At 52.0% G+C, this 24,772-nt stretch overlaps 8 protein-coding genes and 2 non-coding genes across 10 annotated transcripts; 7 read left to right on the top strand and 3 right to left on the bottom strand.

Annotated features, from left to right (window-relative positions):
* Positions 1–2,486: 2,486 nt before the first annotated feature.
* On the top strand, positions 2,487–5,850 carry LOZ57_000346 (uncharacterized protein; the record flags this gene model as incomplete). The annotated part of the gene is made up of 6 exons (XM_049249451.1): positions 2,487–2,733; positions 2,794–3,475; positions 3,533–3,762; positions 3,828–4,530; positions 4,601–4,905; positions 4,967–5,850. 6 exons carry the CDS (start codon positions 2,487–2,489, stop codon positions 5,848–5,850), a joined length of 3,051 nt encoding a protein of 1,016 aa, XP_049111645.1.
* Positions 5,851–6,626: 776 nt separating this feature from the next.
* On the bottom strand, positions 6,627–7,307 carry MNP1 (54S ribosomal protein L12, mitochondrial; the record flags this gene model as incomplete). The annotated part of the gene is made up of 2 exons (XM_049249450.1): positions 6,627–6,959; positions 7,074–7,307. 2 exons carry the CDS (start codon positions 7,305–7,307, stop codon positions 6,627–6,629), a joined length of 567 nt encoding a protein of 188 aa, XP_049111644.1.
* An 877-nt stretch (positions 7,308–8,184) lies between these two features.
* On the top strand, positions 8,185–9,426 carry LOZ57_000344 (uncharacterized protein; the record flags this gene model as incomplete). The annotated part of the gene is made up of 1 exon (XM_049249449.1): positions 8,185–9,426. One exon carries the CDS (start codon positions 8,185–8,187, stop codon positions 9,424–9,426), a length of 1,242 nt encoding a protein of 413 aa, XP_049111643.1.
* A 234-nt stretch (positions 9,427–9,660) lies between these two features.
* Positions 9,661–9,785, top strand: LOZ57_000343. Its single transcript has one exon. It is a non-coding gene; the product is annotated as a tRNA-Leu (tRNA).
* Positions 9,786–10,423: 638 nt separating this feature from the next.
* On the top strand, positions 10,424–11,931 carry LOZ57_000342 (uncharacterized protein; the record flags this gene model as incomplete). Its single annotated transcript, XM_049249448.1, has 3 exons — positions 10,424–10,459; positions 10,517–10,969; positions 11,041–11,931. 3 exons carry the CDS (start codon positions 10,424–10,426, stop codon positions 11,929–11,931), a joined length of 1,380 nt encoding a protein of 459 aa, XP_049111642.1.
* A 2,043-nt stretch (positions 11,932–13,974) lies between these two features.
* PDA1 (alpha subunit of pyruvate dehydrogenase) lies at positions 13,975–14,978 on the bottom strand (the record flags this gene model as incomplete). Its single annotated transcript, XM_049249447.1, has 2 exons — positions 13,975–14,480; positions 14,534–14,978. The coding sequence occupies 2 exons, from the start codon at positions 14,976–14,978 to the stop codon at positions 13,975–13,977; spliced, it is 951 nt and encodes a 316-aa protein (XP_049111641.1).
* Positions 14,979–15,632: 654 nt separating this feature from the next.
* On the top strand, positions 15,633–17,516 carry CCT8 (T-complex protein 1 subunit theta; the record flags this gene model as incomplete). The annotated part of the gene is made up of 3 exons (XM_049249446.1): positions 15,633–15,691; positions 15,758–16,128; positions 16,195–17,516. The coding sequence occupies 3 exons, from the start codon at positions 15,633–15,635 to the stop codon at positions 17,514–17,516; spliced, it is 1,752 nt and encodes a 583-aa protein (XP_049111640.1).
* Positions 17,517–18,596: 1,080 nt separating this feature from the next.
* LOZ57_000339 lies at positions 18,597–18,708 on the top strand. Its single transcript has one exon. It is a non-coding gene; the product is annotated as a tRNA-Leu (tRNA).
* A 218-nt stretch (positions 18,709–18,926) lies between these two features.
* LOZ57_000338 (uncharacterized protein) lies at positions 18,927–21,342 on the bottom strand (the record flags this gene model as incomplete). Its single annotated transcript, XM_049249445.1, has 2 exons — positions 18,927–20,762; positions 20,818–21,342. 2 exons carry the CDS (start codon positions 21,340–21,342, stop codon positions 18,927–18,929), a joined length of 2,361 nt encoding a protein of 786 aa, XP_049111639.1.
* Positions 21,343–21,869: 527 nt separating this feature from the next.
* On the top strand, positions 21,870–23,401 carry CDS1 (phosphatidate cytidylyltransferase; the record flags this gene model as incomplete). The annotated part of the gene is made up of 4 exons (XM_049249444.1): positions 21,870–22,013; positions 22,086–22,458; positions 22,514–23,307; positions 23,360–23,401. The coding sequence occupies 4 exons, from the start codon at positions 21,870–21,872 to the stop codon at positions 23,399–23,401; spliced, it is 1,353 nt and encodes a 450-aa protein (XP_049111638.1).
* Between the last annotated feature and the right edge of the window lie 1,371 nt (positions 23,402–24,772).

Below are 24,772 nucleotides of genomic sequence, written 5' to 3'. Positions count from 1 at the left end.
CAAAGCCGCTTTGCTCACACGCAGGCGATAGATAGGATGGAAGCAGCATGACGACTACTGCTACTGTACTTGGAGCCTGCGGGCGCGCGTACGAGGAACTAGTTAACTAGGCTCGTGAGGGGCGTGGCGCAAGCTGGGGTTGGGAATCGTCGGGCACCGAGCAACACCCACCCAGGGCCGGAACGAGGCATCCGGGACGAGGTGTTTCTTCACGATCGCAGGAAAACTAGATGACAGGCCTCATTCCAGCACTGCGGTAGCCAAAGCGCCACCCGACAGGCTGCGAGACGTATTTCTTTTTCGGCCGGGCCCTGGCTCGCCAAGTGGGGACCACGCGCTGGGTTGTGCGGTGGAGGCCTAACGCTGCCGCTCGTCGCGGGCCCAGTCCGCGCGGCGAGCGGCGGGGCTTGGCGCATTGCGGCGTCTTTGCTTTTCGGCGGAAGCCACGGCCTCTCATCCTGAAGAAGCAATATAGCCAAAGGGGAGACGTTCGCCAGTGCCGGCCGGGCGCGTATTGGCTGGATCCTGCGTGGGTGCAATACGGGCGGACGGGTCGGGCAGCAGCTGTTGCGCCCGTCGATTTAAGATTCAGGAACAGCATCCGGAAGATGGAAATGCGCTGCAGCGTCGCCGCCTGATTGGCAGGCTGCCCGGGCGCCGTTCTCGCCCGTGCAGCGCCAATATCATCACTCCAATACTCCGTACTCCGTACTGCTATTATTCAGCTCCAGACAGTTGCACAAACAATGCAGCGAGTCAGGACTCAGGGTGCCCTGCCTGCCCATAAGCAGGGATGCCCCTAACGACCAGCGTATATGTATAATAACCCCCCACCTCCGAAAAGCTAGCTGGCAGCAGGCAGCTCGGGTGGCCGATACCTGGCATGATTTGGCCCGAAGGGGATATCGGTGCGTTCCCTGGGGGGATAATAATAATTCCTGACAATGCGAATAACGGCCCGGAGCGTGCAGAGGGCGCGGGCATCTGATCTGCCCAGGTCCCTACCCCATACTCCGTCCTACACGCTATTACGATGTTGATGCCACTGCTGTTCCTGCGCGCAGCAGCCTGACACTGGGTGACATCCGGACAGCACTTTTTCCCCTAGCGCAGGCAGATCGGCGGTAGGCAACGAGCAGCAGCATGGCGAGGACGTTGCAGGCAGCACTCGCCCCATGCGCGTGGAGCAGCGAAACGGCAAACACTCGGCAGCGCGGGCGCGAAACGGCCAGCTGCGAAACACATTTAGGTATCCAGCGCGCGAAATCGGCGCGGGGGGTACATCGCCGCGCCCCGCCACGTGCCCTGGCCACATGGAGCTAGCTTGGAAGATGGCGCTAGCCCGATCAGGCCAAGGCTGCGCTCGAAAAACACTCGCTTACGGCAGGAGTATCCACGCACCGGGCAGCCAATCAGCGGCGAGTTCCTGGCTGCTGGCCCGCTCTTTTCCCCTCCGCGCTGCATTGCCGCCGCCGCCGCGAGAGCAAACGACGACGAGGACGCCGACGACGCCAGGCGGCGACAGACCTTCCACACAGCCACACCACCGCTTCTCGCCATGCCGGCCGGCTCGCACGCTCAGCGCGGCTGCAAGTGCCCTGCCCAGCGCGCCGGCGGCCGCTGCCGGCAGGCCTGACGCCGCCGTCCGAGGCCCCAAGGATGACACGGCTTTGGTTACAGACAACCCCTGGTTGAAGGACGACATGGTAGCGTCAACCGGCTCCACCGGGCAGCGTCAAGGGGGGGAAGGGATTCGTGCTTGGGGCGTCCTTCCCGGCTGAGGGGGCCAAAAAGTCCAAACGGACGCCACAATGGGGTTTACTGGCTGACTTTAGCGTCTGGACCCGCGCGCGCCCAGCTGCCTCGCCCGTCGTTGATTCACCCTCATCAAGGCCGCTGGACCCGGATTCTGTGTTTTTTCCCCCTTCTCCTCCGCTCCCCTTTGGCTGTGCTGCGCCCTGTCCGTTTCTTTCTGGTTGTTTGCTTTCAACGCTGTTGAGGGGTCGCCGCGCGCACTGCATCAAGCCACACCACTCTTTTGCTGCCGGTCTCTTTGTTTGTCATAGTATTGCTCCCCCCCAGAGCTGAAGATCCTCCTGCAGTCCTCCCCCGATCCGCGCCTTTGGGGTTGCCGTAGCGGAGCCCCATCCAAAGAGCCACCAGTATCTGCCCCTTTGGGGGGAATTCCCGAAATCCTCGAGTTTGAATTCCTCTTACTACATACTCAGTACATTCCCTGTCAGCCGCTCGCTTTTTTTTATCCGCTGCACCCCCGCCTGGCCCAAATCCGGTACCGCTTTGCACCAAGGATCTACGACCGGAAGCCCGCTGGATCAAAGCCGCGTGTGAACAAAGAAGCCAACTTGCCAAATAGCAGCTTTTTCTACTCCGTATTACCTCTCCATCTCTGTTCTAAACCTATTTGACCAACCGGACTTCAAATCGGCCCCAAGCGGCGGTCGTTTTTCTCCTACCCACGACGAACGATGATGGATGTGGAGCGCGCCCGGAGCCGCCGGGAGAGGACATTTGTTGGGAGCGAGTGCGCGGTCTGTGAGGAGCCGCTGGAACACACACTTCGTGGAGAGCGGGTGATTCAACTCTCTTGCGCGCATGTCTCTCACGAAGCCTGCTTCTACGAATACATGAAAGAATTCGACAGCCAGTACTGCCCGACATGTAATGCACCGCTCGGGCTAGATAGCAACCGAGGTGGAAGTGTCTTGGACCTTGGTATTTTTCTCCGTGGACGTGGTCGTGAGGGCATACCCAAAAAAACTAATCTCGATATAGCGAAAATAAGCAAAATAGTTCGCGCCGCTTCGGTCAGCGAGCCGACGACACGGCTTAATAGCCCCAATAATGCTGCGCCGACGCCTTGGGACCTGGGAAACCGCATAAGCCAAGCGACGAACGATTACTCATCTCACTCAATGTCTCACGAGAGTCAACAGTCACGACGTCGTGATTTCAGGGATTCGAATGTTCAGCGCGAGAGAATCGAGCGCATGGTCGCACCTTTGCGACCCAATCATACGCGCAATATTAGTGAGGCTACCGGCACTGGCGCATCGGTCGAGTATGCGAGCATCGGAAGAAGACATGACTACGATGTGCAAGCGATGGAATCGGCTCTCAGTCCGCGCCAGGGCTCGATGAAAAATCCAATACCCTCGCCAGTAGTCACAGTGCGCAGCGAATTTCCGACTCTGAACCGTTCGCGACAGCAACAGTCTCTCACGTGCCTGGTTACAATTGAGGTTCCTGTAGGGAAATGGCAGCCGGATCTAGAAACTATGCGGCTTGCTCCACCAACACCCGCGTTGCCTCGGGAGGAACTCCAGAGTCCAATGAAGCCTGCACAGGCAAGCCAAAGCCCAAACCGTTCACAGTATGACATGCAGGAGGATCTCGATGAGATTGCGGAAGATCTGCGCACACGTGTCGATAACTGGCATGGCCTGGAATTTGATCGGTACGTCAATACACTCACACCGGATATTGTATATTGTTGCTGACAAGTATCTTGTAGATTCGGCAAACTCAGGCTGCAGGGTAGACTAAAGGTCGGCAAAGATCGAAGATCTTGGCAGGAACTAGAGTGCTTTCTATTCTCGGAGATGCTCATTTGTATAAAGGAGAAGAAGCCCCCAAGCCAGCACCAATTCGACGATAATAGCGTTAATACCAAGTCTCCGCGGTGTGCGTTGAAGGGTTCTATACTTATCAAAAAACACTTAAGAGAGGTTGAAACAGTGCCTGGTACTACAGACTACTCCTTTCTACGTGAACTGTGTTTATCAAATCGGTTACTGACTCCGCTCCAGATGAACCCGTTTTGACTTTAAATCTCTCCGTGAACGAACTGCCTTGTTTCCATCTCCGATTCCAGCATCGTAACCAGCTCGAGATTTGGAAGAGGGCTTTGCTGGATTTGCATCACCCAGAGACTCCTGCACGGAATCCCGATTATGATTTGGAAAATTCTAGCCCTGAAGATGAAGACTACAGAGCCTCCAAAAATCCTAAGAGGGTGTCGTCAACTACTTCCTCCTATGGCGCTGGAAAATCGAACGCTACCGCAATTACTGATTATACAAACCCGCTTCGAGATACTAGACCAAGCAGCTTCCATGTTCCCCTAGACATTGTCGTTGTGATTCCTGTTTCTTCCTCAATGCAGGGGTTGAAGATTACACTTTTACGCGACACCCTCCGGTTCCTTGTCCAGAATCTTGGACCTCGCGATCGGATGGGGCTGGTGACATTTGGGTCTAGTGGTGGCGGAGTGCCCCTTGTTGGCATGACCTCGAATTCCTGGAATGGGTGGAATAACGTCTTCAACTCTATTCGACCCGTAGGCCAGAAAAGCCTTCGGGCGGACCTTATCGAGGGTGCAAACGTGGCGATGGACTTACTGATGCAGCGCAAATCAAGCAATCCTCTCTCGTCGATATTGTTGATCAGCGACTCGTCGACATCAGAGCCAGAGAGTGTTGACTTTGTCATTTCCCGTGCCGAAGCTGCCAAGTGAGTGCTCCACTTCTGTTTCATGTACCTTTTTCCTTTTAGGGTTTCGGGAAACTAATCCTGCTGATAGAGTTGGCATCTACACTTTCGGCCTCGGGATGACACACAAGCCCGATACCATGATTGAGTTGTCCACTCGTACCAAGGCATGCTACATGTATGTCAAGGACTGGATGATGCTGCGAGAATGCGTTGCTGGGTGTTTGGGCTCGTTACAGACGACTTCGCATCAGAATGTGAAACTCGAGCTGCGCCTGCCGGAAGGATCTCCCGCGAGGTTCGTGAAAATTAGCGGCGCGCTGAGCACTACGAAACGTGCGACCGGAAGGGATGCGGAGGCGGTTTTGGGGGATTTAAGGTTTGGGGACAAGAGAGGTATGGACCTGACTCCGATCGTAGGAACGGGCATGGAAGATCTTACTAACATCTTTGGTAGACGTTTTGGTTCAACTGGCGATCTCTCCTGACAGTGCCTCCCCTGACCACGTACCCCAAGATCCCTGGGAGACGATTGTGTCAGGACTCGAAGCTCTCGGGGGTCCTCTCGATGGGGAGGATCAACGTGTCGTAAGCGTCGAGGAAGTGCCATTGCTCCAGGCGGACGTTACATACGGCGATATCCTACGTGAAGGCCATCTCACTCGGTCTCCCCGCCCATCCCTGCTTGCGATAACGATGCTTCCCGCGCCGCCTAAAGCAAAGCATATCGGACGACCAATCACTCCTCCGATTCCTCCCCATCCTTCCATCGTCCAAAGGCGAATGGAACTACTTACCTCCGATATGCTGCTGCGCGCTCTGACTTTGGTATCGCGTGGTCAACAGGACCGTGCGCATCATCTTCTCACTGAGACGCGGAGTATTCTTAAAGGGCTTGGAAAAGGTAGCCTCCCTCCTCTCCCACCCAGCGCCACCATCAAACACTCCCACGGGCCAAGTACCAGTAGCAGCATCGACACCAATTCCCCTGCTTCTCTCTCGCCGCGTTCTTCTGAAGCTCCTGAAGGTAGCCGCCACTCATCCCATAGCTCTGAGGCCGCGACAATCACCCCGGTTGCCGTTGTTGACTGCAACACTTTCTCTGCTCTCGACGCAGATCTGGAAGCGGCCTTGGAGTGGATTGGTCACCCTGCTGTTTTTGGGCGCGACTCGCGCAAAGCGGTGTTGCAGGCTATTGGTGTGATTTCGTCTCAGCGGGCGTATACGTTCCGCACTCCGTCCGAGGTGCAGTGGGCGGACAGAATAGCAGGTATTAAACGGCTCACGGAACGATCGCGTGACTGGCGCGAAGCTGGGGATGAGTCGCTCACTGAAGAGTAAAATTTTCTACGCCCTTCATGATTTTCATGTTGACTGCGCTTTTTTCCATTTATTTAACGTTTCCCTGCCCTTTTTGTGCCTGTTGCATCTATACGGCTTCGTTTCATGCTTCGGATATAGGTCTGGTTTAATGATTCAATGCTGAATGCCCCCCCCCTACGTGATTATTTACGTCGTCAAGATTTTTCCCCAGCTGGTTTTTGACAAGTTTTTATACCCCTTGGTCTTGTGCTCCTCCGTCCACAATGCCTTACACCGTTGCTGCCTGGTTTTTGATTTTTTTTCTTTTTTGTTTGGGGAATTTTCAGGGCCCAGACCCTAGTAGATTCTCTCTTAATTCTCCTATCCTAATATCTGGATGGCATATATGCTACCATTAATGTCGGTTTTTGGGTCAGATGGTATGGTTTAGACTGGACTGGGGGGCTTTGGATGGTTTTATTGGGTTGGCAGTTCCTTTGGTGTGCATTCACTTTTTTAATATTTTGATCAAAGTCACTCTCTCCAAAATTATGGCTAGTTCCAGCTTGAATATCAATGAAATTTTTTGGTTCTTTGAAAGAAACTCTGCTCTCGCTCACGTTGGGATTTTCATTGTACAGTGGGAAAGATATGATGTTGGGGGGAAGACAAAACAGGGTCAAACTCCAAAAGGGAACCAATAATATACAGAGCAGGAGAAAAACGAAAAGATAGACTCTATCAAATCCATCCCTAGCCTCAAGCAAAGAAACATGTATATGATGAAGACACCATGGCGTTTTTTCCCTTTTTGTCTACTCCATTACCGCCTTCGCGCCCAAGGCCTTCAGAGTCTCGACAATCTTCTCAGCCTCCTCCTTAGGCACGCTCTCCTTCAAGACCTTGGGCACGCTCTCGACGAACTTCTTGCTTTCCACCAAACTCAGGCCCAGCAGCGACTTGACCTCCTTGATCACCTTGGCCTTGGACGTGGCCTCGAATGACTCCAGTTTGAGGTTGAAGAGCGTCTTCTCCTGCGCCGCGGGCGCAGGGTCGTCTTCCTCCACGGCGGCCGCGGCTCCGGCGCCGGGTCCTCCGGCCGGCATGGCGAAGCCGCCTACGGGGAGGTCGGGGATGTTCAGACGGGTCTGGAGAGGAGGGGGTTAGTAAAATAGTAGAGTGTATTGATTGGGACAGTGAATTTCGGACGAAGTGTTTGCCGGGTTCCGGGTGTTTGCTCTCGGGGGTATGCATTCTCATACCTTCAAACTCGACACCAAATCAGCGGTTTCCAGCAGCGTCAATTGGCTGATCTGGTCCACAATCTGCGTGATCTTGGGGTTGACGGGCGCCGCCGCGGCAGCGGCGGCGTCTGTCGATTGCCATCGGCGGGCTCGCGACGCCGAGTATGCTGGGGCGGCGGCTCGAACCACGGCGGGAGATTGCCGGAGGGCATTTCGGCAGCACCGGGCGGAGATCTGAAGGGGGAGGGCCATAGTGTGGTCGGGATTATTTTTGACAAAGTGATTTTCGAAACTTCCGGCGGCGCAATTCCACCGTTGTCGCACTGGCTTTTGAGTCCAGAGTAGCCGCTGATGATGCCACAGGTCAGTCAGATGCAATTGGGCGGAACAGAAGAGCTGAGGTGGAGGTGTGGTCGTTTTTTTTCTCTGCTGGCGCCGTTCGGCTGTCAACGCTGAAAAGTTATGCTCCAGTTGGGACGAGCACGTGACACATCAAGGCCCTGCTTAGTCAGGAATTCCACTAGCCACATTAACCATCAGCCACACTACCCCGTGTGTGGCTGTGGCGCGGTGCCCTGTAGTCGAAACTCGGTCGCGCGGCTGCAATCACAACCAACCGTGCCAACACGGAGCACAATGGGCGTGATGCAGCGGACGCGGGCAGCGGCGAAGACGAGGGCGCGGGGTGGCCGCCAGCCCGTGGCGACGTCGCCTCGTCATCCTTCCCAAGAGACGAACTGGCGGTTGGTTCTCTAGCCCACGGCTTGTTCTCCACGGCCAATTTCACGACCCGGAATCGCGCCAGCCAAGGGGGCTGCCAGCCCGCTCGCAGCGCGCCGCCGTCCAGCGCGCGACGCACCGCGTATTCGATTCGACGGCGGACCAGGCGTGCGCAAGTGCGAGCGGTGCGGCCGGGGGGCAGCAGCGCCGGGCCAGGCAATGAGACGGGCGCGCGCCCGCACGCAGCGCGACCTTGGACGGCGGCTGCTGGGCAAGCAGCTTCCACGTGCAGCGCGATGGCACGCTGGGGAGGATCCGCCCGCCCCGATAAATTGGCTGCTGCTCCCCGGCTGCTGTTGTCGTTGCTGCTGCTGCGCGTCGCTGCGTCTCTCTGCCTGCAATTGTCACCATGAAGCTCACTGCGGCCGCTGTCGTGGCCGGCGCTCTGCTCGCGGGCTCTGCCACCGCCGCCCCCCGGAGCCATGGCCAGACGCCCATCCGCAACATCCAGGTCGGCGTGCGCCCGGACTGGCTCGTCAGCAAGATGGCCGACGGCCCGCTCAAGCGCAAGCTGCAGTCGTGCTCTGAGAAGCGCCCATGCAAGACCGACTTCACCATCAGCCATCGCGGCGCGCCGCTGCAGTTCCCCGAGCACACCATGGAGGGCCTGTACGCCGCCGCGCGCATGGGCGCCGGCATCATCGAGTGCGACGTCACCTTCACCAAGGACCGCCAGCTCGTCTGCCGCCATTCGCAGTGCGACCTGCACACCACCACCAACGTGCTGACCATCCCCGAGCTGGCGAAGAAATGCACCGCCCCGTTCACTCCTGCGACGGACGGCAAGCCCGCTGCCGCCAAATGCTGCACCAGCGACTTCACCCTCGCCGAGTTCCGCACCTTGTGTGGCAAGATGGACTCCTTCAATAGGACCGCAAAGACCCCGGAGGATTTCCAGGGCGGCGTTGCCGACTGGCGCACCACCCTCTACGACCAGTTCTGCGGCACGCTCTATACCCACAAGGAATACATCCAGTTCATCGACACTCTCGGCCTCAAGTTCACGCCCGAGCTCAAGACGCCCGAGGTGAAGATGCCATACGAAGGAGACTACACGCAGGAGAAGTACGCACAGCAGATGATCGACGAGTACAAGGCCGCGCGCATCCACCCCAGCCGCGTGTTCGCGCAGTCCTTCCTCGCCGACGACATCTACTACTGGGGGCGGCGCGAGCCCGAGTTCGCCAAACAGGCCGTGTTCCTGGACGAGCGCGTCGACACCCCCGCCGGCTACAAGACGGCCGTCGCCGACATGGACAAGCTCGCCCAGAAGGGCGTGCGCATCGTGGCCCCGCCCATCTTCGCGCTCCTCACCACCGACGCGCAGAACCGCATTGTCCCCTCGGACTACGCCAAGGCCGCGAAGAAGGCGGGCCTCCAGATCATTACGTGGTCGCTGGAGCGGTCGGGCCCGCTGAAGAACGTGGCCAAGACCAAGGAGTACTACTACCAGTCCGTGCTGTCCGCCGTCAAGAGTGACGGCGATATGTATGTCGTGCTGGATGTGCTGGCGAGAGAAGTCGGCATCATTGGAATCTTCTCCGACTGGCCTGCCACCGTGACGTATTATGCTAATTGTTTCGGGCTGTGAGCGATGTCTTTCTTTGTTCTGCCTGGTTTTTGATGGGGAAAACCAGTTCCACGGGGATATGTATTCTACTTCACATTCACATAACCGTAATTAGCTCGTTAGATAGAGCAGTTAGTTAGATACGTGCTTTTATATAAACAAGTATGGGGAACTCTCGTCCCTGGCCCCGTCCCAGAAAAAGAGAGAGAGAGGTGCGGAGTCATAGGGGGCGGCGGTGAACTCTGGCCCACAAAAGGCAAGATGACCGAGCGGTTAAGGTGGTAGACTCAAGTAAGCGTGGCAAACTGCGCCCTTCGGCCCTCAAACGGCTGTGAATTCTACTGGGGAAACCCGCCAGGGTTCGAATCCCTGTCTTGTCAAGATCTTTTTTGGATTTTTGAAAAAGGCACCACCAGAGTAGATAATGCTGGGAGAAAGAATACTGGATGTTTCTTGCTGCGACGCGAACCAGATGTCTCGATGCAGGATGGACTACGTGACAGTAGACGAACGGACACCTGAGCAGCTATAATTTACTCTCTTCTTCGCAATCATGCACAAGGCACGCCGACGATGAAAAGATAGTATCCCTTTAGAGAGAAGAGCCAAAAAATGCGCCTGTCAAAATCCCGAAGGATGTTGAGTGGCAAGACTCGCCACGCTGTGCAATGTAGGAGCCTCTCCACGGCAAGACGCCTTGATGATCGCGTCCGCCCAAACAAGGTAAGTATGAAGAAGAGAAAAGAAGAAAGAAAAGTGAAAGTGGCGGGCGGGCGGCCGGCTATTTATGCCCTGGCCGGCCCAGCAAGGTTCGCGCTAGGGGCTAGCGTGGATTAAGCGAGGCGCTGTGGTTGGCTGGACGTGCCGGCGCGGACTATCGTTGATGCGAACGCTCTGCTTACATACGACATCTTGCACGTGACGGGCTATGTCGAATTTTGTCTGCAGAGCAGTGGTGCAAGGCCGGCCAGCAAACCGTCCTAGCTGTCGTCGTTGAGTTCGCATTTCTCTGGGCACAATGCGGAATCGGTGCACCTTCAGCTTAAGGAAGCCGGTAAGCCCTGCCTTCAATTGCCCCCCCCCATCGGCCGGAGCTAACACCACAGCACAGAAAGTCCGGCAGTCATGGAACAAATACAACCTCTACAATCTCTACCGCGCCAAACATCCCCAAACCGCGAATAGAACCTTCTTCCAGCAGAAATGGACCGCCAAAGCTATGGCCCGTGGCTACCACGGCGAGCAGATCCGCGAAGGCCAGTGGGAGCTCATGTTCGCCCGCCGCCTGCGCTCCGTCGTGCCAATGGACGCCAGGTATCTCGCCCGGAACGACGGCTCACGGGAGTCTGACGGCCGGGGCTCGGGACTGGAGCGGTCGCCGTCGCGCGGCGGCGTGGAGGGAGTCTTTCGCCGCAAGTTGCAGCCCATCCCGTACATGCAGATGACTTTTGCCCCCATGGAGCGCCGCCTGGATGTGGCTATCTTCCGGGCCATGTTTGCCAGCAGTACGCGGCAGGCCAGGCAGTTTGTGATTCATGGGTTTGTGACCGTCAATGGGAAGAAGGTAGAAAACCACTCGCCCCTATCGTGCGCTTTAGGGACCTGTCTAATTCGGTGGGATTTTTTGCATTGTAGATGAAACATGCTGGGTATCTCTTGAATCCTGGAGATCTCTTCCAAGTTCAGACTGAAAGAGTCATGTATGCCACAGGAGCTCCAAAGGATGCCCTAGAAAGACGCTCCGGGCGTATACGACGGCGTGCAGCAAAAGGGGGGGAAGACGGAGACAAGAAGAAGGACCCTGAACTCAAGGAGGAAGATACAAAGGAGGAGGAGGAGGGAGAGGAGGACCATCGAGAGGTTCTGAAACGACTTCTCTCGCAGGCTAAGGGCATTATGAACGTCAACAAAGACACTCTCCCTGCCAAACGAAGACAAGATATCCGGGCTTTCCAGCGCGCCGTTCGCAGAGTCCTTTCTCGCTCATCAACCAGCACGATATTAACAGAGAATCTCGAAGCCCAGTTCCTAGAGCTCAAAGCTATTCTCTCAAAAGACGCCGAATCCGCCCCCTCACCACCACCACCATCACAACAGACCGAGGACACCCCCTCCAAACAGCCCCAGTCACCCTCACCTCAACCAAAATCTTCACAAACCGGCGACGCATCCATGGACCACCTCAACCAAGCCTTCCGTGAAGCCACTCTCGACCCCTCCAAGCCCCTCGACGCCGCCACCATCTCAAACCTCTCCGACAACGACCTCGACGTCCTCAAGCAAGCCCTCGTCCAGCTCCGCGACAACCCCATCGACAGCACGAAGCCGTACGCCACGCCGTGGCGCCCGCGCGACTACATGAGCCCGTTCGCTTTCATCCCGCGGTATCTCGAGGTCAATCACAATATCTGCGCCGCGGTCTACATCCGCCATCCGGTTGCGAGACCGGGGCTGGCGGAGGTGCCGACGCCCTTCGGGGAGCAGATTGGAGGTCCTGCGTTTGTCTGGTACTTGAAGAGGAGATAAAAAAACAAAAACACGGATTAGTTGTGTTTAACTGGAATATTTTGACCAGGAGTTTTTTTGTCCTGGGCTTAGAGGGGGAGGCGTATGCACAGTACAAACTTCCTCCTTTTACTATTTGATCAAACCCCCTCTATATGTCTGTACGATTTGGCTTGGGTAGATCCGGATTCATGTGCTCCGTATGTATATTATTTCTCAAATGAGCCTGCGTCGCATACTTTGCTTCATACTTTGAATATTCTTCTGGGAATAAAGGTTATCAAAGAAACATAATCACTTTTTTTCTATCAACGAGCGGAGACTGGAAGGCTGATAATAACTCAGGGCCGATGAAACTCAAAATTGGTAGCCTGGCTTCATTGGTTTTGAAGTTGGGTCCAGTAAGTAGTATAGGGGCCTAGATAGAAGGAGCTTCGAGCTTGGGGGTAGTTGATCCATGAAAAATGTATAATGAGTGTGTCATTGATTTCTACTACTCTGTATCGGCCAGTCTTCTAACTATAACCGAAAAACATTCCATTGCGTCTAACAATGGGCTGAACAACAATTTGTCTAAAAATGATGCTCATCTCTCTCTCTCTCTCTCTAAAGACCGTTCGCTGTGCTGGCTCAGGCAGATTATGGGAGTAATGTACGGGGCATTTCTCCACGTCCGGGAGTGCTCGGTGCCTCGACAGCGGTCCTTGGGAAGCATGCCATATTAACGGCAGCGCTTGCTTTTGGAAACACAGGTGCCAGAGCAGCATTGGCTCCCCGAGCTGCAGGGATACCCAGCCTCTATGTCAACAGTTAAATCGTTGACTTGTCCATAAAGGCATACTCATATCATGCCCCGAGGAAACAGACCTTTGCATGGCGGGTGTCTAGCAGCACCACCCAGATCAACCGCTGCCCCGGCTTGAGCCGAAGACGCAAGGACGCCGGAGGCAAGGAGGACGAAGAAGATGGTGCTGGTAAAAGTGAACTTCATTGTTTTGGGTTGATGGAGGTCTGCCACTAGGGTAACTGAAGGAGCTGAAATTTGGGAATGAGGCTTGATGCTGGTGAGGAGTAAGCTGATGGTTTTAGAGAGGAGATAGTGGGGTTCTGGCAGCTTTATATATCCATTTCTCTCTCACTGAGATATAATAGCATCCCAGCCGTCTGGGAGAATCGGGTGTTCACTTTTCGACAGTGGGGGTGAAGTGCATGTCCAGACCCTATCGGGTTGCGATTTCGTTCCATTTCGGTGTTAATACGCGAACAATGATATTCAACCAGGCCATCAAGAGAAGATCAGCTACGCTGAGGGGTGACAACAGTAGACAGGAAAAAGAACAGAACGTCGCCCTGCCCAATGACGATGGGAATGGACTGCACTGTTCTGCTGTCACATCTCCACGGTAGGTAAATAGTCCACTTGGCATGCAGCGTTCTCAGCCCGCGTTCTACGGCCGGCATCTCTGTGGATGGGAACACTGCATGCGATAGTGCGACAGTACGAACATAGCCGTTTGGGTCACTCTGCTGATTGATGACGCGAAGGTGGGCTGGCGAGTTTTGGGCGGCTTACATAGATCTACCTTCCTAAATGGAGGAAATATGGTGTATTTTGCATGCGGGCATCGACAGCGTTGGCTAGGAACTGGGATGTTCTTAATACAACGGAGTACAATACTTCGTAGATGAGATTCAAAACGAATATCCACTGGCTTCGAAATTGGCGAGTTAAGCTTGAAGTTAAGCAACAACTAGCTGGGCTGCAGCTCTGGGCAAACCTTCGTTCCCGGCTGGAGTTAGGAATCTGCCTCCTAATATATTTTGATAGCATTCTACGCGATGCGAAAGTATCAGGTATCATTTTGAAGGACAATAACCACAGGTTACCTCGGACTCAGTAGACTGCCCAAACTAGGCACAGAAGAGCCAACCATGCAGCCATGGTATTTTATATACTCTTAAATTACAGGCAAAAAGGGAAAAGGAAAAGAAGGTGTCCAGTAAGAAGGTCATACAAGTTGAATCCTAAACGTCCAGTGGCTATTCCGGAAAAAAGAAATCTTTTTAGTAGTAGAATGTTTCTTCGGCGGTACGGCCACGCATCCAGAGGGGCTCGCTGCCGCGTACATAGATGTCCTCAAATAAGATACGAGGAGTCGCGTCTGGTACAGGCATTTTCTCGGCTTCCGCCACTTCCGAGTCGACAAAGCTGCGGGCTTCCTTATCAATCGTCTTTAATTCTTCTTCCGTTGTGATGTTCCAGTCAAGCAATTTCTGTTTCAGTCCTGCGATTGGATCATTCGTGCTGCGCATGCGCTGGATTTCCTCACGGGTGCGGTAGGTAGTTCCGGGGTCGGACATGGAGTGGCCACCATATCGATATGTAACGTATTCGTAGACGAGGGGTCCGTGGCCGGCGAGAGTATACTCACGGCCGTACTTGACAGCAGCTTTGATAGCGAGAACATCCATGCCGTTGATCTTAAGACCTGGGATATACTGGCCACGCTTGTAGTAGTCGGTCATGGCCGCGGCACGATTGGCTGCGGTTCCCATGCCGTATTTGTTGTCTAGATAAATTGTCAGCGGTTGTTTGGCTATGATATTTCAGGTTGAAACGTACTCTCGCATCCAAAGATAACAGGAAGTTTCCACAATTTTGCCATGTTGAAGGCTTCGAAGACCTGTCCTTGATTCGATGCACCATCGCCATACAAGCAGATAGTGGCGTTTTGCTTGCCCTCGTACTTCTGCGCAAACGCCAGTCCAGCACCGACGGGGACCTGAGCACCGACAATCCCGTTACCACCATAGAATCCCTGAGCGAACATGTGCATGGAGCCACCCTTGCCATAGGCAATACCCTCGCGGCGACCAAGAAGCTCTCCCACGACGGATCTGATGGTTCCTCCGCGCATATATGCAAAACCATGGCACCGGTAGGCCGTAATCAGCTTATCCTCTTTCTGAAGTGCGTGCTCAATTCCGACTGCAACAGCTTCTTGACCTGTCGACAAGTGGCAGAATCCTCGGATTTTCTTTTCTTTGTACAGTCGATCGGACGCCATTTCCATGCGTCTAATTGTGTCTTAGCGACATCAAACTAAGAGGGAGGTTCTAAACGCACCTTATCGCTACCATATCGCGGTACATTTGTTTGAGTTCTTTTTTTGTTACTTCAAGTGTGTATGGGGGAGGGTCGAATTCGTATGATTCGAAGCTCTCATCGGAGAGCTTGATTGTGAATGGCTTATCCTCTTCCTACGGAGCGTTAGACACAGCCAACCTAGTAACTCCCGGTTGCGATCCTACTGTAGGGACATCTTCTGCATGAGCCGAAGCAGCATTGGTCGTCACAGACCGGCGTGCAACAGAACGGGGAAAGCGGCCCAGCTGGGCCACCGAGCGAGCACGAACTAGTCTCGAGAACATGTTCAAACCGAGACCACTCCGGTACAATGTGCAGACGAAAAGGAAAGGGAAGGGCGAGGAGCGGAGAGATATTTTGCTGCTCAAAGAAACGTTGGGGAATTGTATGCGAACAGCTTGTTGGGTCTGCTTATGTCACGGAGCAAACAGTGCAAACACGCAGGCTTCGCTCCCATTCCGAATTCCATCCACAGCCAAACATTTGAACTGAGCTTGAAGAGCCAGAATACCCTTACTTTTGGTGCTGTACAGTCTCGTGGAAGCCACAGTTATATTTGTCTGTATAGTCCACGATGTCTCTAGCGATTCCAAACGCGCCCAATGCTGGCCTGTTTAAACAGGGCTATACCAGGTGAGAAACTCCCAAGGGCACCCCACCAAAGAGCTCAAGCTTACCCTACGCCTCGACACCCAACAGCTACGACGCCGAAGATGGCGCTGTTCTTCGCAATATAGACGCTTGTAGGACCATTGCACAGACCGTCCAAACCTCCTTAGGGCCTTATGGCCGAAACAAGATTGTCATCAACCACCTTCAGAAGATGATTCTTACTTCGGACGCCGCAACAATCTTACGGGAACTAGATGTGGTACATCCTGCAGCTAAACTATTAGTCATGGCCAGCCAGCAACAAGAATCAGAAATGGGAGATGGTACGAACATGGTTATTGTTTTCGCTGGGGAATTATTACGAAAGGCCGAAGATCTTTTGCGGATGGGATTGAAAGCCAGTGATATTGTGCAGGGCTACGAGAAGGCTCAGGCATTTGCTTTGGCCTGTTTAGATGGTTAGTCATTTATATTTGAGGCTTCTTATCTGTTTGAATGATAAATTTTGCTGACTAGGTGACTAGATTTGGAGGTGGATAGATTAAAGGAGCTACGCTCCACAACCGAGCTAGGGAAGGCATTGAAAACAGTGATTGGGAGTAAACAATGCGGTTCCGAAGACATCCTAGCTCCTCTGGTCGCCGAGGCAATCCTCGCTGTTATGCCAAAAACTCCTGCTCAGTTTAATATTGATAATGTGCGTGTGGTTAAAATTATGGGTGGGAGTTTAGAACAGTCGAAGGTCATCAAGGGTATGGTATTTGGTCGGGAACCAGAGGGCTCCATTAAAAAGGCTAAAAAGGCGAAGGTTGGGGTTTTTAGCTGTCCGATCGATATTTCACAGACTGAGACCAAGGGGACTGTCCTCTTGAAGAATGCGCAAGAGATGCTCAGTTTCACAAAGGGCGAAGAAGATCGCCTGGAGGCTGCGATTAAAGAAATTTACGATTCTGGAGTTCGGGTGCTTGTTGCGGGTGCGACGATTGGCGAGTTGTCTCTACATTACTTGAACCGGTTCAACATTTTAGTGATCAAGGTTCTTTCTAAATTTGAGCTTCGCAGGCTGTGCCGTGTTGTTGGAGCTACTCCGCTTGCTCGGCTAGGAGCTCCCATGCCCGATGAGATGGGTAGCATCGATGTTGTTGAAACCATGGAGATTGGAGGCGATCGAGTGACAGTCTTCCGTCAAGAAGATACTTCCAGCATCACTCGAACGTCTACAATCGTTCTTCGTGGAGCTACGCAAAATCTTTTGGACGATATTGAACGTGCAATTGACGACGGAGTCAATGCTGTCAAGGCGGTTACCAAAGATCCACGCCTTGTGCCCGGTGCTGGAGCCACCGAAATCCAGCTCACAGAAAGAGTTTCCCAATTTGCCGATAGAACCCCAGGACTAGCTCAATATGCGATTAGAAAATATGCCGAAGCGTTCGAAGTCATTCCTCGCACGTTGGCCGAATCAGCGGGTCTCAACGCTACAGAAGTCCTATCCAGATTATATGCCGCTCACCAACGACAAGACGAATCCGCTGATAGCAAAGCAGAGTCAGAAGAGTCATCTGAAGATGGCGATGGAGAGGAGGAGGGTGATAACGATGACGAATCGGAGGAGGAAGAGGAAGCATACTGGACCACTGGAGTTGATATGCACGCATCGACGCCTGCTGGCACCATTGATGCCGTGGAAGAGGAAATCCTGGACCTCCTGGTGTCCAAGCAGTGGGCAATTAAGCTTGCGACCGAAGCTGCTCGGACAGTGCTCAGTGTTGACCAGATCATCGTAGCCAGGCAAGCGGGCGGACCCAAGCCTCCGGGCCAGAACCCCAACTGGGATGAGGATTAAACGGAGTTTGCTGCATGGAGGAATGCTTCTCGTGTTCTTTCGGACACCATGTTACTCAAGGATATGGAGTGCTTAGGTCGATAATCAAAAGCTCAATTATGTAGTATTCAAGCTGAGGTGCTTTTGGCGAATTTCCTGCCTCAATATGAGATATTTACATACCGACTTTTTCTTTTCACCACGCTTGGGAGTTTTGGCTGTTCCTGTAATTCCAGTTGTCAGACTCGATACACAATCTAGGAGCCGCGCCAACCAACATGCAGGCACCTGCATTCTCTATTGGGCAAAATGAGAATTCCAAGCTCCAGCATGTTGCCTGCTTTCAATAACAAGAGGTGATTCTAGTTATCAGACCCTCGAGTGAAGAGCCAATGTCGCAAATGAGTATATTAATGTAGATTATCAGTCCTCTTTACTGTCTACAACACCCAAAGCGCATCAAACATCGTAAGTGAGCATAGTCTTTCCAAGTCCAGAGCCGTGCTTCTTCATGCCCTCAAGTTACCCCCTGTTTAGATATCATGTCCAAAAAAAGTCCAACAACCGACTACCTCCTTCATTGCAGTAGAATCTACCCGCAACTAGGAACTGTTATGACTGGGTGTGGGATCGCTGGGTTTGTCTATCGTTTTAGCAATAACATCTTTCCTGGCGCAAAAAACTATGTGATGGAATGATTCCAAAGAAATTTACAATGCCATTCCCACATATCACCTGCTGGGCGAAATCATGTGAGGCTCTGGATTACCCTAGCCTTCAGGGAGTTGCTTTGGGCGATGTTATCCAACGTTGTTGGCAAAAGGGGTTCTCTTCTGCTAAGGAAGTGGAAGAAGCTATTGAAAAAGAGCAGGCGATTCAGAAAGAGGCGACTGTTTGACGTCCTCCATTCAGATTTCCTAGAAAGGGTTCTATACCGGGCTGATCACTCCACTCAAAGATTTCTCTCCAATTAAATGGATTGATATGGTTGGATTAGTATATTGTTGGCGGAGCAAGTCGGTAGAACACGATGGTTTATGGCTGCTTAGTCACCCAAAAGCACTGGCTATAGGAGCAAAGTGGCGCAGAGTCCATAATGAAGGCAAGATGACCGAGTGGTTAAGGTGCCAGATTTAAGTTTACTCCGCCTGAAAAAGGTGGGCCAGGAACTCTGGTGGGGAGACCCGCGGGAGTTCGAACCTCCCTCTTGCCAAATCGTCTTCTTTTTTGCGTCCCCTTTTTTATAACAAGATAATGGTTAGAAGGGAGTAGTAACTATTATTTATGTATTGATTGGCCTTGATATATCTTACAGCAGAGCAGGCCGCATCTGCAGCACGCTATATACATTTTACATTCATCTATCATCATCATTCATTACATGAGGGTTCATGCACCAGAAAATCGCCAAAAATGGCATCTCGAAAAATCTCATGTATCAGGCAATGTTCGCTGGAGTGTTTTTGACGGGCGAAATGCTTCTAGCAACGCCTCCGCCTCCTGCGGATTGACCGTGTCTTCTAGCATCTCATGCGCCATTTCAACCGTCTCGTCCGTAATTCCGGCCTCGAGAACAGGCCCTTCACTAAACGCCAGCCGCGTGAGCACCACCAGGTGTTTTTGTACTGCGCCTGGGAACCCGCGCAGTTTTGTCGGCAGATCGACCACGTCCGGAAACGTCATGATGACTCCGTATGCTAAATGCGTAAGGCCATTGACGGTTGCGGCGCGAAGCTCTCGCTCTGGCGGATATGAGTAGAGAGAATCGAGTTCGTCATGCATCGCACGGAACACGCGTGCCAGCGCGCTCGGATGCGTGGCGATCATACGAGCTGCGTAATTTTGCTGCGGCGTCGGGGAAGGGCAGGAGAAAGCAATTTCTTGCAGAAGGGACATCGCCTCGTAGCGTAGGGTAGCGATGTCCCACGACGTGTATGGCGTTTCGCCCTCGTCCACGGAGGGCTGTTCTTGGAGTAAATTGGCAATCCGATCGATTAAGTAGTTTTGATTTGCGACTTGGTCCGCTGGTGAGTTCAAAATAGGCCCAAATGTGGTGGAGAAAATGCTGCAGGAGAGGAGGTTGAGGATGAGGATAATGTCTTTGATGGGCTGATAAGAATTGAGCATCATAAGAATAAAATCGCAGCAAATCAAACGCCAAGCTCGCTGAAGGGCGCCGCCAGTGTGAGAGCATGCGTTCGCTGCAAGGTAAAGCAGTTCCAGAGCCTCTGTGCCATTTACTAGGGGATAGAGCTCTTTTTGTGGCGTTTGCTTCACTTGTCCAAAATTCGTATGCGAAACAGGGGAGTTAGTAAATCGTGGGACTCCATTGACATATGCTGACTTCTCTATTACCGGTACTAGATCTGCAATGAGAAGAGGAGCGATGGTCGTAGTATCTAGTGTAATAATGAACCTGACAATAGACATGAGCATAGAGACAGGCTTGTAAAATTTCTCTTTTAAGGCACGGGCCCATAACGAAATGACAGCCTTTCCATATTCTACCACAAAATTCTGCGATGGCTTTGTGGTCGTTGCTTGTAGAATATACGAAGAAAACATCTTCCCAGGCTCGCTGGGAAACGAGATGTCCGCAAAAGCCTCAAGGTCAGAGACTTTACGTGGATAAGTTTTATGCTTGAGAATTCTCTGCACTAATTGAAGAGCACGGTCTTCACTGTATTTCTTATCCAGTACTGGTTCTGAATGTATGGCATTTGGGGGTTCTGCAGCTGCCAGTGTTTCTGATTCGAACGACTGGCTCAGCTGAAGAGCAGGGACAATGGGAGAGTCATCTGGTATAGTCCGTTTGCGTTTCCCGGGAGCAGATGGTGTTCCTCGTTTCGATCTCCTTCCCGCTGACTTCGTTGGGGAGGCTATTAACTCGTCGTCGTCGAACCCATCCCTCAGGGGAAGTACCTTTGGCTTTTTTGGTGTGGTCGGGGCCAAATCATCTACCTTGGATTTGGCTTTACGATTTTGCTGCATTTCATTGAACCTAAAAGCTTCTTCCTTCAGGTCCTGTTTTAAGAATTGGTTTTCGGTAGTCAGCCGCTTGCTTTCCATGACCAAGGCATCGATCTCTGCCTGGTGCTTTTCTAGCTCTTCATCTCGAGCACTCCGCAACGCTACTAGTTGGCGAGACTGGCCTTGCTCTAGTTTCGCTTGGTTCGCCCGTATAATGGCAATCTCTCCAGCGCGGGTTTCTGATTCGGTTTTAGCCGCTTCTAATTCTTGATATAACCGCTCACGCTCTCTCGTAAGCTACATACGCAATTAGCATATCAAGCCCTATAGCACTGAAATATAAGAGACAAACCTGCTCGAGTTGCTCCATCAATTCTACCGTATCCACTGTTTCCCTGTTGCCATTGACCTTGCCCCCGTCGTGAATTATATCCATTTCCTCCTCCGACGCCGTGTCCTCAAGCTCTGGTGGTACATTATATAGCGGCGCATGCTCTTTCACAGAGCCTGAAGTTCCATTTAATAGTGAATTGCGTGCTTTGGCTTCGTGAGTGAGGGATGCGCCGTCTGCTCTTATGTCATTTCGAAACCCCGGCTTCGCGTCCAGCAGCAAAGATTTTCCGCCATCATCTAGAACACCAGCATCGAGCGTTCGAGCATCTGTATCACCAAAGCTTATAGGATTGCGAATGAGCCGCGCCGACGGAGGGAGAATGTGTCTAGTGCCGTGGTTGTCATCTGGGGGGGCGGGATACGCGGCAACCGCGGATTTCTGAAGGGGCTGAGCATTGGCAGATTGACTCTGGGCATTGTCTACGAGGGCAAACAATTCCTCGGCTGGGATATCGGCCAGGTCGAAGTCAAAGTCGTCATCCATCGTCCACGGGAAATATTTCCTCTAGCTCGCTGTGCACGGACGGTTGGTGCGTAGTTGGATTCATAAGGAGAGCAGCTCTAGATCAGCGGGAAAGGAATTTTAGACAGAGAGCCTTCCGTCTCAAGACACGCAAGACAAGCCAGAGGGCACAGCATTGCCTGTGTGGGCGGAGTCGAGCAGCGGCGGTGCTTCGCGTGAAGCGGCGCGGCTGGTTTGCGTTGACGGCGGAATTTCACAAGGCTGATCGCCAAATCGACTGAATTGAGTTCGTCGCTGCACGAAAGAGACTCTCGCCCAACCCAACAAACAAGCACCCAAGCTGGCTGCAGACATCCGCCGTCCGCCGGCCGAAGCAGCTCTGCCCTGAAGCTCTTGTGCCCAGTTGCCTATCGCAAGCGATCTGCCTCACAGCTCCCCCGAGCCTTCTTTTTTTCCTCGCCCAACAGTTGTTCCGCCAGCTCTGCCAGCTTTTTCTCTCAACTCCACCACACGCCCTCTCTATGAAAGTCGCCTCCATTTAGGTCACTATGGGCAAGCCGAAAAGGACTGTCCGCTTCCAGCACCGGACTGGTAGCGAGATCTCGAAAGCCACGTCAGACACCAGCGATGTATCAGAGCCCTCGAGCCCGCGCGAAGACCGTGAGAACAAGGCAGACACCTCGTCACCCGAGGTAAGGAAGTACCTGTATAATCTTTGCTCAAAGCTGATCTTGCGCTAATATCATCTGGGGTCACTGAAACAGGCACCTTCTGACGGCCAGATTTCGGAATACGAGAAAAAGAAGCAGACCTTCATAACTCGCACGATATGGACCTTCGTGATGATCGCCGGGTTCTTTGTGGCCATGTTTTCCGGGCACATATACCTCATTGCTGTTGTTACGGCTATTCAGATTGTGTCTTTCAAGGAGGTCATCGCTATCGCCAACGTGCCTAGCAAGGCAAAAAATCTCCGGTTCACCAAAGCTCTCAATTGGTACTTCTTGACTACGACGATGTACTTCCTCTACGGAGAAAGCGTCATCTACTATTTCAAACGTATTCTGCTTGTCGATCGCGTGCTTTTGCCGCTGGCTACGCACCATCGGTTTATTAGCTTTATGCTCTATCTGATCGGTAGAGTCCCTGCCTGACTCTGGAGTTGTTGAAGCTCTTGCTAATAGCTACTTAGGCTTTGTATTTTTCGTTGGCTCCCTACAGAAAGGGCATTACAGATTCCAATTTACTCAGTTTGCATGGACGCATATGGCACTGTTTCTTATTGTTGTCCAGGCACATTTTATTATGAACAATATCTTCGAGGGCATGATTTGGTTTTTCCTTCCTGTCTCGCTCGTCATTACGAATGATATTTTCGCCTATATCTGTGGGATCACATTCGGCCGCACGCAGCTTATTAAACTATCGCCTAAGAAGACGGTCGAAGGCTTTGTCGGCGCCTGGATATGCACCATTCTCTTTGGCTTCGTCATGACCAATATCCTGATGCGATATAAGTACTTTACATGCCCTGTAAACGACTTGGGTTCAAATGTTCTGACAGGCCTGGAATGCGACGTCAACCCCGTTTTCAAGCCACAAGTCTACCAGCTACCCCAATGGACCCACTTCACACGATCCTTTCAAATTGCCCCAATACAATTTCATATTCTCATGTTTGCAACTTTTGCTTCACTAATTGCTCCCTTCGGAGGGTTTTTTGCCTCTGGGTTGAAACGGACCTTTAAGATCAAGGATTTTGGCGAATCGATACCTGGACACGGCGGTATTACGGACCGCATGGATTGTCAATTTATCATGGGATTTTTTTCATACATGTACTACCACAGTTTTATTGCACTGCACAAGACGAGCGTTGGCGACATCATCGAAACTGCCATTACTGGGTTGACGGTTGACGACCAGCTTGAAGTTATTAAAGGACTGAGTAAATATTTATATAATCAAGGCGCGGTTTCGGAAAAGGTATGTTTGCGATAAGCTACTTGATTCCCGATGCTGCTAACATGACTCGTAGATTCTTGAATGTATAAGCGGAGATTTCAGACTCCCAAGGTGACCTGTTTGTCATCGATCTTCATACCGTTACGAACTTCTAAATTGATTTTACTGTTGTCCAGGCCGGTAGGCCATTTTATCTTTCTGTTTGAGTGCTAGCGTGCATGTATCTGTGCTCCATCATGGTACTTGTTGATCTTCCGATGAAAATTCTTTCAGTGAGGTTCTAGTTCTATTCTACCTCTTTTTTCAGAACTGTGATACTGACCCTTGCATACAAAAAATTTTTACTTTGTTAATTTCTCTATACAACTACTTCCTCAGTTCCGATGACAGCAGTTTTGTTCAATACTGAGTTAAGATTACAAAATTGGAACATGGATATCGCATGCCTACTTATGTTGATGCAAATATTCTTATTACTTAATTACTGGGTCATTGGTGCCTGTCAATGTTAAATGACATCAGAAACCATCTTGGTGATGGTGGAGACAGCAAACAGAAACATAGAAAAGTCGCAGCCTTCAGAGGAACTCGAAGAATTTGATGTTAAAACTCTGTATATAAATATTAAGTATATATTTGCCGATGGAGTATTACCTAATAAGAAGCTGGGAAGTTGGAAATATTACGGAGTAGTTTTGGTTGGTTCAAGAGGCAGCTATATTTACTTGACTTACCCCAAAAGGCTCCATTACCAATTCCACTTATACTAAATCCTCCCGGTCGTCTATGGGCAGAATATCATTCAATAGCTATGCTGAATAAATATTGATCGGCCGACCGGTTGTTTTCTGTCCTCTGGAAAGTCCTAAGATGTCCCTTTATCTCCCCGTATACTGGAACGAGCCATGACTGCCTCGGTAAGCTTGTGCATTGCTGTGGACTTTCCATAGATTGTAACAACCATTGAACAATGTTGTTTCACTCCATGGTTGATGTGACCAACTTAAATAGGGCCCATGGAATGCATATATGATAGCCAGAGGTTCCAATTACCAGAGGGTCTGAGTTGTCTTGACCAAGCCAAAATCATGATGTCCTGCTTGAGAGGGGGACCAAAGGCAGGCTAAGCCAGGCCCACCCTGGCTATCCGTATCGTCTTCCAAGAGAAGGGTAGGAGTGGTATGAGGAAGATGCATATGTGAATGGTCCTTGAGGAGTAGATACCAAGGGAGAGAATAAGGTCTGCAGAGATATAAATAGCGGTTTGCTATGATTATCGGTAGAAGACTCTTGAGGTCTCTCTTTCTCGTTAGGCGGCATGGTCTTTAATTCAAGGTCACAATAGCTTCGCCTAGACACGGTCATGGCCCTTTAGAATAGCTGTATCTCTCTTAGTATTCTCATTCTTACTTCAACTGTTATTCCTTTGTAATTCCGGGGGTAGCTTCGGCGGGAATACCATATTTCTCTCAAAGAGCTGCTTGCT

This window comes from Ophidiomyces ophidiicola (genome assembly GCF_022830035.1).
Source record: "Ophidiomyces ophidiicola strain CBS 122913 chromosome Unknown scaffold_1, whole genome shotgun sequence".
NCBI classification, from domain to species: Eukaryota; Fungi; Ascomycota; class Eurotiomycetes; order Onygenales; family Onygenaceae; genus Ophidiomyces; species Ophidiomyces ophidiicola.
The sequence above is the reverse complement of the archived record's forward strand: the minus strand, read 5'-3'. Positions and strand labels throughout refer to the sequence as shown.